Genomic DNA, 14,923 nt, shown 5'->3' with positions numbered 1-14,923 from the left:
AAGTGAAAGTTTTGTCTGACTGCAAATGAGATTAAGTGCCTCAATCTGCAGCAGAGAAAAAGGTATCCTGTGTTTAGCAAGGAAAAGGAGTATGTTTCAGTTTTTGACAACACAGTCATGAGAGTTGCAGCAAAAAAAAAAAAGTTGAGATGTTAATAGAAAATAAGGAGTGTGTCTCTTTTCCTTTATTTTGATAAATTTCTCTTCATCAGTATACAGAAAAACTTGGTAGGTTAGCCTGCTGCTGATGTGAGTCCAGTTTGTATCGTGACTGGCATGACTGAGGGTGAATGTGTTCATGACTTCACATGTTACAATGCCAAATCCTATGGGTTTGTCCTTTCAAAGTATGCTTTCTGTCACTTAATAGAATGTGACATTTTCTTTTCCCTCCAAAAACCCCAAAATAACAAAATACACAACACTAAGACAAAAACAATTCCCGAAAGAATTAAAATCCTGTAATTTGGGGAATAATCTACTCACTTAAGATCATCTGGAGGTCCTTTCTGGAGCTGAACCTCAGAGCACATAAAGGAAAAAGGTAGACATGTGTAGTTTAATTACAGACTCTTGAGCTGACTGCCCTTTGGTGGAACCCCTGTCATGATTGTGGTCAGTCTGCTTCTGTTATCCTCAGAAGGGATATGAGGCAAATTAGAGTGGCATATGGAAAAGATTACCCTGCAAGGTAAAGGCTTAAGGATATTGTTCTATCTACTGGTTTGGTTATTTTCATTGAAAATCTGTGGAGAGAGGTTTCTGTCCTTTCATACATTCAGATTGCTCTTCTGCTTTTACTTGGGGGTGTGGGCAGGCTCTCTAACCTTGCCCTGGTGGGGTCACTGTGAAGGTATCTTTGCTGAACCATGTTCTCTGTGACAGCAGATGATTTTTCTGAGGGAGTGTGAGTGCATGATGATTCTCTTTTATTGTTGTAAATTAATTCAGTGCGTGATAAATTATTAAGGTGACGGATCATCTCCCTAATCTTACAGTGGGGAAAGAGGACAGTTTCCCACCACACTCCCTCTGCAGAGTTCATGAAACTATTTAGCTTGGTTAAGGAGGCTCCACCTGGGGCATCTTTGCTGAACTTGCAGGCTCTATTCTGTCATGGGAAGCCTTAGCAGCAACCTTGTAGTACTTGTATTATTGAGGCCAGAACAATGATCTTCCCCAGATTAGCCACAGAGCTTCTATTCAAAAAGGTTTGAGTGACGTAATTATTTTTTTCTTGTTTGAAGCACAGACTGCGCTGTGAATGCAAATGGATTAGATTAGAGATCCTCTGTGGAACCTTGTGTTATGGAAGAGTCCTACTGAATCTAAGGGCAGCTTTTAAAATTTGTATGGAAATACATTTCTAGCCTCTAATCACTACTGAATTCTTAATCTTTTTTCTTTATGTGAGAAAAGCTAAGAGCTGTATTTTGAAAGTAAAGACTGAGGTAATGGAAATCTCTTTTAGCCCCAGGAAGTTGCAAATATCCCTGCAGCAGCTTTTAAAAGTCTAAAAGTCTTTGAGGTGTACAGGTGTGATTTGGTGGAAGGCAGAAGGAAAGATAGGAAACATGAGTTTCTTTTTTCTTCTTTTTTTCTGGTTAGTAATGCACTTTGGGACTTCTGCATTTTAGTTTGATATTTAAGTGAGCTCTCGTGTTTGTTTTAGTTTGGTTTTTTTGTCGGATACTTTTCAGGCACCTGGGCGTCTTGAAGTTAAATTTTCCAAGGTGTTGTCTTGATTTGCTTAAATAAAAACTGAGTGCTCTGGCCAGCTGATGCTGTTTCAGTGAGCAATCTGAAAGATAGACAGCTAAACATGCTGCTGTCCTGCTTTTAATGCTGTTCATGGCTAAAGAGGTGGTTGCACTTTATATTAAGTGTAATGTATGCTTTGGCTGACAAATTGCAATCAAAGCAGGCATCATACCAACACAAAAGTAGATGTATTACTTACATGGAATAGTGAGTAATACATTAACAGTATTACAAAACAGTAATAAAATCCCTGACTCTTTGTTGTATCACAGAATCACTTCCAAGACAATTGTTTGGGACACTCGTTCTGAAGGGACAGCAGTGGTGTAGGCATTACCTGTTTTGACATGTTCAGTGATTAGATTTGATCTGTAATTGGGAGAGATTTTTGTCCTGTTTTTCTGATTGTCAAAGTCCTGAGTGCTCAGATTGCCGTAAACAAAGAAAAAGAATCCTACAAAACCACACACTCATACACCAAAAAAAAAACAAACAAACAAACAAACAAAAAAAAAAACCCCAGAAAAACATGAAAAAAACCAGAACAAACCAAACAAAATAAAACAATAAAACCCCACCCACCACTTTTTTTTTCTTTTCTTTTTTTTTTTTTTTTTAATGGCAGTGAAACATTTAAAACACTACATTATTCTTGTGGCAGGTCTCCTTCCCTCTCCTTCCCTCCCTTTTAAGCCTTGATGATATTTTGTTTAGCCAGTTTCTGTGTTGTATATTTATTGTGTCAGTTGGAAAATGATGATTTTTAATAATTGCTCTGGGTATGTTTGTGCTCAAAAAGTGTAATGCTTCATCAACAGCAGGAGTTCTGTGAGCAGAAGTGGCCTGGATAGAAATTGGTGCTGTTGGATTCATGTTCTCAGACTGTGAGAGAAAATTCTGACCTGTTAAACAATATCTGCAAGGAATTTACATTTAATGTCAAAGTGAATTAACTATTGACAACTGCAAAGAAATTACTAGGTCCCTAGGGGATTCCTCCACAGAGGCAGGGATTTAATGGGAAAATATTTCTAGATATAAATTGATTTTCAGTTGTAGTTTGGGTAAATATATGCACCATGATTTGGAGATGAGGTATTATTTATATAATCGTCTTTTATTCTGTCTAGTTATTGGCTGTCTTTGGTGCATATGTAAGATCTTTTGCCCCTATACAGTGTTCTAGTCCAACAGCAGCATGAAAAATTCACCTTGTTTCCTGTGAGTATCCCAGTTGCTTCTGCAGAAGTGAACGAATAAGCTCAGTTTTGTTGTAACTTCAGTAAATATCAATATCTTTGATATTTAGTCTTAAACTTAAAAATCTGGACAATTGCTTAGGGCTTATTGTAACTTTTGTTTGTTTTGTAATTTTATGTAACTAATACCAAAAGTATCTCACTTTTGATACTGGGAAATGTCAGATATGCTTTACTATGGGTTTTGGTTTTGCTTTTATTTCAGTGTTTGCAAGGTAGAGGTTTCCTATTTTTGTGTCTGAACCTTTCCATATGTTAGCAAATTCCAAATTTTTCTAGACAGCAAGTTAGACTCAAGAAATGTCTGGCTTTACTGGCAGGGACTGTTTCCAGGGGGATCTATGGCGCAGCCAGCACAGGAAACACGGTGAGCTTGTCCCTTGTTTTTGGCACTCCCCTTCCAGACTTCCACGACCCCTCTGCAATACTTCACAAATCCATTTTCACAGTGAATTTATTCATTCTTATGAAAAGCTTCCAAATGGGTGAGAAGCTATAGATCTGTAGTTTTTTCAGGCCAGTCTGGCCAGTGATTAGAAACAGCAGATAGAAAAGCTTTGGGGATGGACATATTTGTAGAACTGGTCTTCACTGGGACAATAGAGGTATTGAATGTGCTGTAAGAACAGGTATAACTTGTGCATTTTGTTGGTTGTTGTACCAGTTTGATAGAAAACCACTGAGAGATTCCAAGTCAGAACTACAATTTAATAAGAAAATTGAAATAAAATCAGAAAACACTGGCTTAAACTGATAGAGTCAGAGTAAAACCTGACACCCTGTTGGTCAGGGTGCTGATAGCAGTCCACATGGCGGATGTGGTTCTGTTGAAGTGGTGATGCTGTAGTAAAGTCTGGTCTTGCTTCATTGGTGGTTTTGGAGCTCTTGAACTCTGGGAATCCGGTGGTAGATGCTCTGGTGTTCCAAACCTCAGATTATGTCCAGGTAGGAATGTTTGGTTCCTCCCCCTGGAGCAGAGCATCTCACAAAGGGATGATGTAATTTTATGAATCATGCAGTGAGACCTTGATGTTCCAACAGAAGAAGATATCCCTCACAGAGGGCTATCAGGGATGAGTCATGGAAGAGACAAAGAGCCCTGCCCCACCTGGTTTTAACAGCTTATGAAAATGGTGATAGAATACATACTTTTGGTTATATCTTACATTGTAACCTAAGACAGTGGTTGGTCTGAAGGTGTGCTGATTGTTGCAGTCACCACTATTGAACATGTGTAATCAATGCCATATACTAGATCTATTTCAGTACTTATTGCCATGGTAATAGATAGTGGATGTGATGACACTCTTTATCCTGCCTTCTGGAGAGGGGTGTTGGGTAATAGAGCCAGGCTGATGGCAGCCAATGTGCAGAATTTGCTCTGTAAAATATGTGTATTCAAACACACCCTATCAGCAAAGTTTGACGGGGACTGTTAATTTTGTGCTAGCTTCCAAACTGTTAGTGCATCTGCTGAGGCAAGAGAAACCATAGTCTCTTTGCTCAGACATCAGAAATTTGATGGGGAGATGGTAGGCAGTCTTAATGGAAAGAAATTGCTCATTGTTGTTCAGAAGAACTTTAGGGCAAGTGTACAACAATGGGCTCCACCATCTGTCTGGAAATCTCCTCTTTTATTTCTTTTCTGCTTCTTTTGCCCCATACTGAATCACAGCTATTACCTTCTTGCAGCTCTTTTAAGTACAGAACAGAGTGCAGGGGGTTATCCTCAGCTGCATATACAATGCCCCATGGAAGAGAAAGAGGGCAGAATTAGGAGGAAATTGTAAAGATCTTAAACACTTCTACTGAGGAATACACTAAATGCAGGTAGCTCAGCTTGCAACCTGCACGCACTGCATTAAACAACTTGCAACCTGCACACACTGCACACACCTGCTACCTGCATTAAATATATTCCTCAAAACAAATTAGTTTGGCTTGTCCTTATGCTTTGGTGGTATCATGGTTTTTGGTGAAGTAAGCTGAAGGGATCTGCCCAGGAAACACATTTTTCAGAAGTAAAATGACAAGACGGACGTTGTCATTTTCAGTTTCCAGTGGATGAAATCAGCTATGCTGATTAAATAGCAGCTATGTCCCTGTTGCAGTTTGTTTGGGGGAGTCCCCGGGGCGCCCCCTAAGCTGTATGTTCGCTGGTAGCCGCAGGCAGGCAAGGAGACTCCACACAGCTTCTGAGGGTGCTTATGAGATGAGCGTTTATTGGGGGTGCCACCCCCGGGAGCAGCATGGTTTCTGAGAGAGAAGGAGGGATGGGGAGGAGGGGGGAAAAGGGCCAAGAGCGTGTCTCATCTCCCTCCCACAGTTTAACAGGGAGATTCAAAGTGGGAGCAGAATAAGACTTGGGCCAATGAGATTACAGATACATCATACTGCAGGGGAGGATCACAGGCTTGGAATAAACCGTACATTTTCGAAGGGTGAGACAGAGCGTACCATTGAACTAAAATGTAACACCACATGTCCTCACTAGCCAGCAAGAAGGAAACACAGACTTTCTTAGCCATTGTGATTTTTTTGATGGTCCATATTCCAGAGTAGAGTCAGATTGTAAGCCCTCTCTATTAGGTGATGTGGAAAAATTTTTGGACAAATGAAACAGTAGATTGTTCACGCAGTAGCCCTCGGGCCAGTCAGGATGAGACAGGCTGGAAAAAGCATGTTCTACACTGCAGCCAGGGAGAATGGACCTCCCTGGAATCTCTCGCAACAAGTACCTGGAGAGACTCAAGGACAACCTGTGGGGTGTAAATCAGCGATACAAAGGATCCAAGGCATCCTACACCCTGGTTGAAAAAGCATATCTGGCAGCTTATGAAGGAGATCAGTCTGCTTCAGAAGTGATTGGCACCAAAGTATAGCTCCTCCTGGCACCCTGGCTGCCCAGTGCTGGTCTGGATATTCAAAGGGAAAGTCCCTTCCACACTTCATGGCACTGATGCCACGTGGAATAAGTGGGTTGCGCTTGATCACACAGCAAGATCCAACAGGAAATCCAATCACTGGAAGTGATCATGGACTGGTACAAAAGCAAAAATTTCAGGTTATCATCAGAAGTGGAGGAGGAGGTAATGGTGATGTGCTGAGGAGACCTTACCAGATTATCAGCTACCCGGAAATGGGAAACTATGTTCTGTCTTTACTGACAGTTTGTGCCATATCTTACGGATATGTCAAAAATGAAAGCTGCTCTATGGAGTCCTGTATGGCAAGTTGCAAAGCTGTTGATGGAAAAGTTGGATCAAGTCAGGGTGCAGAGCTTAAAGCCATCCACCTGGCTTTGGATATCACTGAATGAGAGAAGTGGCCAGCGCTCTGTCTCTGCACTGACTCATGGATGGTGACAAATGCTCTGTGGGGATGGCTGGAACGATGGAAAAAAGACATTTGGCAGCACAGAGGAAAACGCATCTGGGCTTCTGAATTGTGGCAAGACATCTCTGCCTGGGTAACGGAGTTGCTGTAAAAGTGTGTGCTGTAGATGCACATGCACCCAAGAGTCAGGCTTGTGAAGAACATTGCAACAGCAGACAGATGGATGAACTGCCAAGGCTGAGGTGTCTCAGGTGGATCTGGAATGGCAACAAGAATTACTTCTGGCTCAGTGCACCAGTAATGCTTCTGATCATCAGAGAAAAGATGCAACACACAGTTGGACTTGTAATCTAGGGATGGATCTAACCATGGCAGTACCTTCCAAGTTATCCATGACTGTGAGACGTGTGCTGCAATCAAGCAAGCCAAGCGAGTGAAGCCCCTGTGGTATGGTGGGCGGTGGTCCAAGTACAGGTATGGGGAGGCCTGGCAGATTGACTACATCACACTGCCCCAGACACGCCAAGGCAAGCGCCATGTGCTCACAATGGTGGAAGCCACTGCCTGGGCCTTGGAAAGCAAATCCTTTGGAATTATGGTACTCCCCAGAGAACCAAGACTGGCAACTGGAGTCATTTCAAAAATAGACACCTGGCACAGAGAGGAGAGAGCATGGGAGTGAGTGGGTTAATCATAGTCCCTCCCCATCGTGCACCAGTCTCTGGGGAGAGAGATGAATGAAAATTGAGCAGTGCAATGGACTGCCAAAAACCACGTTGGGTATTGGGACCTTCAAACATTGGCATCTACATTTAGAGAAGGTCACCTTGTGAGTTAACACTAGAGACTCTTGTATTAGAGGCTCCACTATTTGAGCTGGCCCTGCCCAATCCAAACCTCCACGTACTGTGGAAGGGGATAAAGTCGCTGTGGTACATATGAGAAATGTGTAAGGGAAGATGATTTGTATTAGTGCTGCCTCAAGAAAAGGTAAACCCATCCATGGGTTTGTTTTTGTTCAAGGACTGAGTGCACTTGGTGGATAATGCAGAGGGATGGGGACACGTGATGTGTACCTCAGTTTTTGGGTGAGAAGAGTCTGTAATGTTGGTTGCTGAATGATGTTATGAACGAACAAGGCCAGATTTCAAAAAAGGATGAAAAAGGCTCTCGTTTATTTTAAAAAAATAAACCAGAAAGAACGGAGGGTCCAGGATAGGCTTGGACCCCCTCACAACAGCTCAAAATGACAACGTGTACAGAACACGCTGGGTTCTCTCCCTCACGAGCAGCTCTCTCTACTCGCGGACCAGAAAAGAACCCCACCCAACTGAAAACCCCTCCCTTTATAACACACCTTGGCCCAGGATTGGTGCAATTTGGATCCTTGCCCTGATTGGTGGAATTTTGGGGCCCCAATTGGCCCTTAATGGGGTTCATTCTGGGCCAATCATTTCCTCAGGACATCAAATGATTGGTTGGTGTCTTTGTCCAATCACCCTTCGCCCTGGTTTGCCCGTTTGCCCCCACCAAATCCTGGACCATCCACATCAAACCCATCCACAACAAACACCCTCTTTTCCCAAAACTAACAGAACCAAGTCCTTAACAAATGACACTGCCACTATATGCCATAACTACCAAGGTCAATGGGTATGGATGCTCCAGATACACCAGTTGTGAGCTCCTCGTAGAGCCCAGAGTCATGGACTAAATGAACACAATAAACATCTTGGAGGGACGGCCACTGACTGTGGAATTGATACCTGTGTTTGTGTGTATCTGTATATGAATGTGTGTAAAGTTGGAAGTAGTAGGATTGGGGCATGATGTAGAATAAGGGGTGGATAGTGCTTGTTTTTTGGCCAGGACAGAGTTAATTTTCTCACAGTAGCCATGAGAGGTCAGAGCCTCCAGCCCTGTGGGCATGCCTAGGTGGTTGTTCCATGCCCCAAAGGTCACCACAGGGAGCTGGAAGCAAGGGCATCTTGCTACCAAGAAACAGGAGAGGCTTGCAGTCAGGAGGAAAGACATGGGCACAGAGGGCCTGTGCATCATCTTAGGGGCAGCATGGCACCAGGTTGGTCTTTGAGCACTTCTGCATTTAAGTCATCTTCTTTAGGTATACTTATGTTATTAATATTGTTGCTGTTACTGTTTGTATTCTTATCTCATTGCTGTTTCCAGTACATTGGTCTTATCTCAACTTGAGACAGCAGAAAAACACCTGTTGTGCTACCTATCACTTCATCAAGTAGTAAAATGAAATTCTAGGCAGGACAAGTCATTGCTGCTGCTCTTCCCTGGATGGCATTTGTTTCTCTTTGTGACTGGTAAGGCTGCCATGGTGGGGTGATGTATTTATTTGTGAGCTGAATGAATTAATTGCAAGCAGGATTGTTTAGTGGAGGCTGTCAGAGGCAAGTGATGCCAAATGAGTACTTTCAGATGGCAAAAATTCAGATGTGACATCTGGAAGTGTGACATTTGTGTGAGATTTTTTTCTTACTTTCTCACCTTTTTTACATGGTGTTCAAATGTTTTATTTTCTCTGATGAGTTTACAGGACCTATCCATCTGGAATCAATTAGTACTTTACACTATGAGCTGAACAGACTTCAAATTTTTTTTCTTAGCTTTTCACTTTTTTGTCTTTATGATGCTCCATAGTAAAAAATGTTTGTTTTCTCTCCTTTTTTGTTTGACAGACAGGATTCTAAGCATACCTTTGGTTTTGGTTCAGACATTGCTCTCTAAAGTCAGCTTTAACTGTAATTTTTTTCCCCACCTTCATTATCCAAAAGTGGCAGTATTTCAGAATTAAGAGAAAAGATTTTAAAAGAAACTAACAATGACTGTTTGTAAAGTAGGTGCACTGAAATTGCTGCTTTTAAGCATGCCATGAGAAGAACAGAAAACATTTCTTCTGAGATCATATTTAAGTTACAGTTGCAACAGCTCAGAAGACATTGATGAAATATGTTGGTTGAGGATTTCAGGCTGTTGATACAGCTTTATTGAAAATCATTGTCAAGTTGCAGAAGCTTCCCTAAGTCAGAATTCCAAGCTGATGCTATCTGTTTCCCTCATCTGTCCATAGAAAAATTAGTGCATTTCAGAAAATAAGTTCAACTCTCATTTTTTGAATAAAACAGGAAGCCTGAAGGTTGTGTTTGTTCTTTTACTTTGTGAAGACTATCTTGGAGAGATGCTGCAGCTCCATTTCTGCCCTCTCCATGAGTATAGGAGAAGAAATTTGGAGCAGGGAGTGGAAAGAATGAAAGGTTACTAGCCAGAACTGAGTAGGAAAGAATAGGGGTCACTGGAAAGCTATATAAAGATGGAAAAAGTGATCCTAGAGTGTGGAAGATGAGACAGCTACATGTGACGTAAGGCATGTGGGGATGTGTTGAAATGTGAAGCAGGCATTTCAAGATGATGCTTTTTAAGAAAGAGGAATAATTTCCATGGTGGCGTGCAAAGGCTGAGTTTAAATTAACAGGACCAAAAACAAAGACATAACTGAATCAGAAAAGCATGTGGAGCATAACTTTCCTACAGCACTTATCTTTTCTTTCTTGGCTTGGTAAGTGTTGCCTTTGAAAAAATGAACTTATGGCCAGGAAAGTTACTGGCATTGTCTGTGTAACTATAGCATGTCCTCAGTTTGAAAAATACCACAGAAGTTTGGAGTAATTTTTGGTATGTTTATTGGATGCTGATTACACTTTGCGTGAGTAGATTTCTGCCATGACTTGCAGAATAGGAAGTGGCAGATGAAGACAGCAATATGTGTCTCTCCAAAATCCTTTCTGTGGTGACTAATTTGTGGGTTGTGTTGTGTATGTCTGGTCTCACTAAGGGGAAAAAGCCAGCAGTTGTCTTAGTCTAGAATTTTTAATGAAATTATTATCTTGGATATTTTCAGGGGTTTCCCCTTCCACCTCTTTGTTAGTTTATTTTCTTTGCACACAAGAGTAGAAGAAGAAAAGAAGATATATATGAAAGCTAGACTGACCTTGATAAACATGATAGCTATGGAGATAACTTCATTCTGTTGAATCAGCTGAGCAGATATTACAGTTTGGTATATTCATGTACTGCAAATCTGTGACTACCCGGAAAAAAAGGCTGTCATATTTTTAAGTCACAATGTGTAAGCTCTTTTTCTTTACAAAGAAGAAAAGTTCACATGATCACTGAACTGAGGGGGTAAATGTATCCTGAATTCCAGTGATTAATTCTATGAGTACTCTTTTGTGGGGATTTTATTTTTCCTTTTGTTGTGGGGGGAAAAAAAATCAACACAGTACCAATGTTCTGTAGGTAACCATATTTCCTTGCAAAAGAAAAGCAGTCTGTGTGTTGGCCTTCTTGCTGATTTCAGTTTGTGTGAGTCTAGTTTGTGTTGTCAAGGGAATTTTTTTCCTGTTCTGGGTCAAATTCCAGTAAGCCTTTTGAGACTTCTCCTGCAAATATATTGTTAGTGGTCATGTCAGCAAGTGGGGCTGTACAAACTCAGACTGGTTTTGCAGCAGCCCAGGATCTTGGGTGTTGACTGCCTACCCAGTTCTCTTGTTATTCTCAACAGGTTTTTTTTTTTCTTTCCTGTTAGGAGTAAATATCAGTATGACTAGAGTCTGAAGAAGGGCTCTGTGTTCCTACCAAAAGCTTGCTGGTGCAGAGGAACAGTGCAAGGGGAGCAGCAGGGGCATTTTGAGCTACCATGGATATCCCCACCGATTTGGTGCCATCGTCCATGATGTCCCACCCTGAGGTGATTGAGGTGAGTACACCACAATGGAACTCTAGCAGGTGAACTGATTAAATCTCTTTTTTGTTTTCTTGTTGAATCCTAGCTTTGTCTCCTCTCTCATTTTGAGTAATCAGGGGAGTTTTCTGGAAATATTGTATTAAGACACTCATCACTTACTAAGAGTATTGTTATGCTTTGAGACATGACATTGCTATGTTATATTACTATTTGTAGCTTTTTTGTCTGAGCCGACATCATGTGCCATGGGATATGGCTTTGGGCAGTTTGGGTCAGCTGGCCTGGTTGTGTCCCCTCCCAGGATCTTGTCCAGCCCCAGCCCCCTTGATGGAGGGAGGAATGTTGGAGAGACAGCACTGATGCTGTGCCAGTGCTGCTCAGCAATAGCCAGAACACCGGTGTGTTATCAGCACCTTTCCAACTATTGATGCAGAGTGCAGCAGCACTGTGGGAGCTGTTAAGGGGAAATGAGCTCCTGCTCAGCCAGACCCATTATAATCTCCACCCCTTATTCCATACCATTTACGTCACACTCAGATCCCACATAATTAATGTATCTTCTGACTGTTCCTTTGTATTTATTTCTCATTACTAGAACCCCTCCTTACCCACACACACAACTTAAACTGCATCGTTAAACCATCTCTCTACCAAACATACATTTTCATTAACTACTGTCCCCTCCTCTTTGACATTTAAACATTATTTTTTCCTGTTTCATGGGCTTCCTTCATCCCTCCAGATCTCCAGTCCATTGGGATGAGTGCTCAGGACGGGACCCAATGGTATACTTAATCATTGAGCACCAACACCAGCCTGGCTTGGGCTGTCATCGCATTCTCCTTGCTCCTCACAAAATTCATTCTTCATCAGTTCATGTCACTCCTGCTACTTTACTTTCTGCAACATACAACTTACACCACAGAATGTTTTTTCCACCAGGATTAAATCTCCTTGAGGCACACACCCCATCCTTCCACATTACCCACCAAGTACACCTAGGTCCTTGGGCAAAGACAATCCCACAAATGAGTTTGTCTGAGTGGGAGGAGAAACCTACACTGACTTCCCCAGCCACTTCCCTCTGTATTGCAGGGACCGTATCTCCTCCCACAGTGTGAAGGGATTTTGTTTGGGTAGGACGAGGGCAGTCAGCAAATCCCCTGGTATTTACCAGCCAAATGGCTTCTGCTAAATTTGCATCCCAGTGCTTTCATGCCCTATTCCCTAATGCTCTTGATATGGTCTTCAGCAGTCCATTATACCTCCGAATCTTCCCAGAGGCTCTTGGGCGATAAGGGGTGAGACATAATCCATTCAGTGCTGTGTTTCTTTGCCCGAGACTTTCTGAGGTTGCTTTGAAAATGAGTCCCATTGTCTGATTCGATTCCCTCTGGTGTACCATGTCACTACAAAATGTGTCTCTCAAGGCCTGAGATGGTGTTCCAAGGAGGGGCAATGCCTACAGGGCATGCCTACAGCCAGCTGTTGCCTCTGCCATGGTGAGTATGTAGCTCTTGTTTGGTGAGTTTGTGGCAGTGGTCCAATGCAGTCAATTTGCCAGCCCTCACCACTTTGGAAACCCTGCCACCACCCACTATTCCAAGGAGATTTCACTCATGTAGTTTGCTCGATCGCGGCATGTTTCGTGTTTGTGAGCATCTAAGGATTGTTGTCCAGGACAAATGCCTTCTCAAAAGGAGAATAAGAGCAGCTGTAGTGTGAGAATGAGCAGAAGAAAAGCTATCACTTGTAAGGGACTTGATGATCAGCACGGTCACTTTCTGTTGTGTTGTATAAATGCACATATCCTTGGCCTACAGAGAGTTTTCACTGAATAAATTCTGCCTGGACTTAGATCACTAGGCCAAAGACTAGAAATAAGTAGGTGATTCTGGTCATTGATTAGTAATACTGAGGTCTCCACACTTTTGACTTGGGAGCCAAAAACAAATGACAACAAGAAGCAGAGGAAAGACTGGTGTCTCAGTGTAGTAGATTATGCTAGAAAAAACACTATTTTCTCATCCTCTTGTTGCAAAAGTAGGCTCAAAATTGGTATCTGTACAGGAAGACTTAAATGATTACTTGAATTCCCACGGATTTGAGTAAATCATTGTGGATATGACAGTTTATAAAAGTCTTCAATCATATTTAAACATCTTCAAGCATCTCCAGACAATCTCCTGGGAGCCATCTGTGTGTTTCTGAGAGTAAGGAAGACCTTTTTAACACACAAGGACATAGTGAGATACGTATGTAAAGAGACAATTACTAGATTAAATATTGAAGTAAAGCACTTTTCATGCTTGTGCTGCATGGGCAGCTTTTGCCTTTCATGTTTGGAATGAATTTTTGGATACAGTTTAGAAAACAACATCGACTAATTTTTTTTTTTTTTTTCCCAGAGGACATTATTTTGCTTTTTGAAATTGAGGAGGTGCCATGGTGTGCTGCAGAAGTAATTTAGAGACTAGTGTTTTAAGGAATGATTTTTTTAAAACTTGGAAATAACCTTGCATGCCTTTTGCATGAGCTAGACAGCATCTTAGTTGCAAAAGAAGAGTTTTGCTACTTTTTTTTTTTTTTTTTTTTTAATCCTTATCTTTAAACTTTCCTTTGGCATTGCCAGCATAGTTGGCTTCCTTCACATTTGGTCAGTTTAGAGTCAGAAGTAAATACTACTATAGGTATTTTGCATACCTATATATGTATATGCATACATGTTTACATATTGCAGTAATAAATACTCTGCTGCTTATCATCAGTCCTTTAACTTCACCAGGCAAACAAGCTTATTTCCCCTGGGAGATAATCTCAGAGACCTCAGCAGGACCTTTTTTTTAAACCAGAGCTCTTTCTGATAGGTTTTTGCTTGAACTTCAGTCTTACAGCTGCTCATTGTGGCGCCACAATAAGAGAAGTTCCTGTTAATTTAGTGGCAAATGGCATTTTCCCAAGATTTGTCCTCTGAGTCAGGTAACAAAAGACTCACATTTTGAAAAAGTTTTTGAAAGTCTCTTCTGGGTACCAGATGTGAAATTGCTAATACTGCCTTAAATGTTATTATGTCTATTGTGTCAACATAGGGCCTGCTTCTGGTGCTGCTCTACAACCCTCTATTGAAGCAATGCATTTGCCACAGTCATGTTTCTTCATACCCTCCCACCACACTAAGTTATTCAAATCTCCCCTCTTCTCTTCCACCCCCAGAATTTTGTAACCAGACACAAGAAGTGGTGGGTAAGAGCAGAGGCATCCTGCTGATGTGTAAAGGTGAAGGACAAGTAAAGCTCCAAGGTAGTTTACCTCTCCACAGCTGTGATCTGAAACAGAAAATAGTTAGGGGACAGCATTCACAAAATGTCAAAGAAGTCAATAAAACAAAAAGTTTCCCAAATATGCTTTGAGCTTTTTGCCACAGGATTTCATTGTAAGGCAAAAAAGATCTCAAATGAATCACAATAAATCACAATCTAGTGACTTCTGATTAGATAAGCTGTTCTGCTCTAAAAGAGAGAGAAATATAATGTAACAGAAATTTATGATTTTTAATTTGGAGATATTTTTATGCATTTTTTTACTTCATATCTCCAATATGGAAAAGTAAAATGATCTCTTGGAAACCTGACTAGTCTGATAATGCATTAAACAAAGTTAAATAATTCTGTAAGAAGCATTTAGCATCCCAGAGAGCTTTGCTGTTTGCAAAAAAAAAAGAAATATCACAAGTGGTGACCCATACTGATGAAAGTATTCTCTGAAGTAATTAGTATTTTTTCTCTTTGTGAAT

The 14,923-nt window shown here is 41.3% G+C and overlaps 1 protein-coding gene across 2 annotated transcripts in view; it reads left to right on the top strand.

Moving 5' to 3' along the window:
• Nucleotides 1–14,923, top strand: part of LPAR1 (lysophosphatidic acid receptor 1) — a 69,563-nt gene that overhangs the window by 14,697 nt on the left and 39,943 nt on the right. For both annotated transcript variants that reach the window (XM_059873827.1, XM_059873829.1), the window contains exon 2: nucleotides 10,972–11,142. In XM_059873827.1, coding sequence (XP_059729810.1) covers nucleotides 11,083–11,142 — 60 coding nt within the window. In that variant the 5' untranslated portion in view covers nucleotides 10,972–11,082. The remainder of the gene's footprint in view (nucleotides 1–10,971; nucleotides 11,143–14,923) is intronic.

The sequence above is a fragment of the Haemorhous mexicanus genome, chromosome Z, assembly GCF_027477595.1.
Source record: "Haemorhous mexicanus isolate bHaeMex1 chromosome Z, bHaeMex1.pri, whole genome shotgun sequence".
Lineage (NCBI taxonomy): Eukaryota > Metazoa > Chordata > Aves > Passeriformes > Fringillidae > Haemorhous > Haemorhous mexicanus.
The sequence above is the reverse complement of the archived record's forward strand: the minus strand, read 5'-3'. Positions and strand labels throughout refer to the sequence as shown.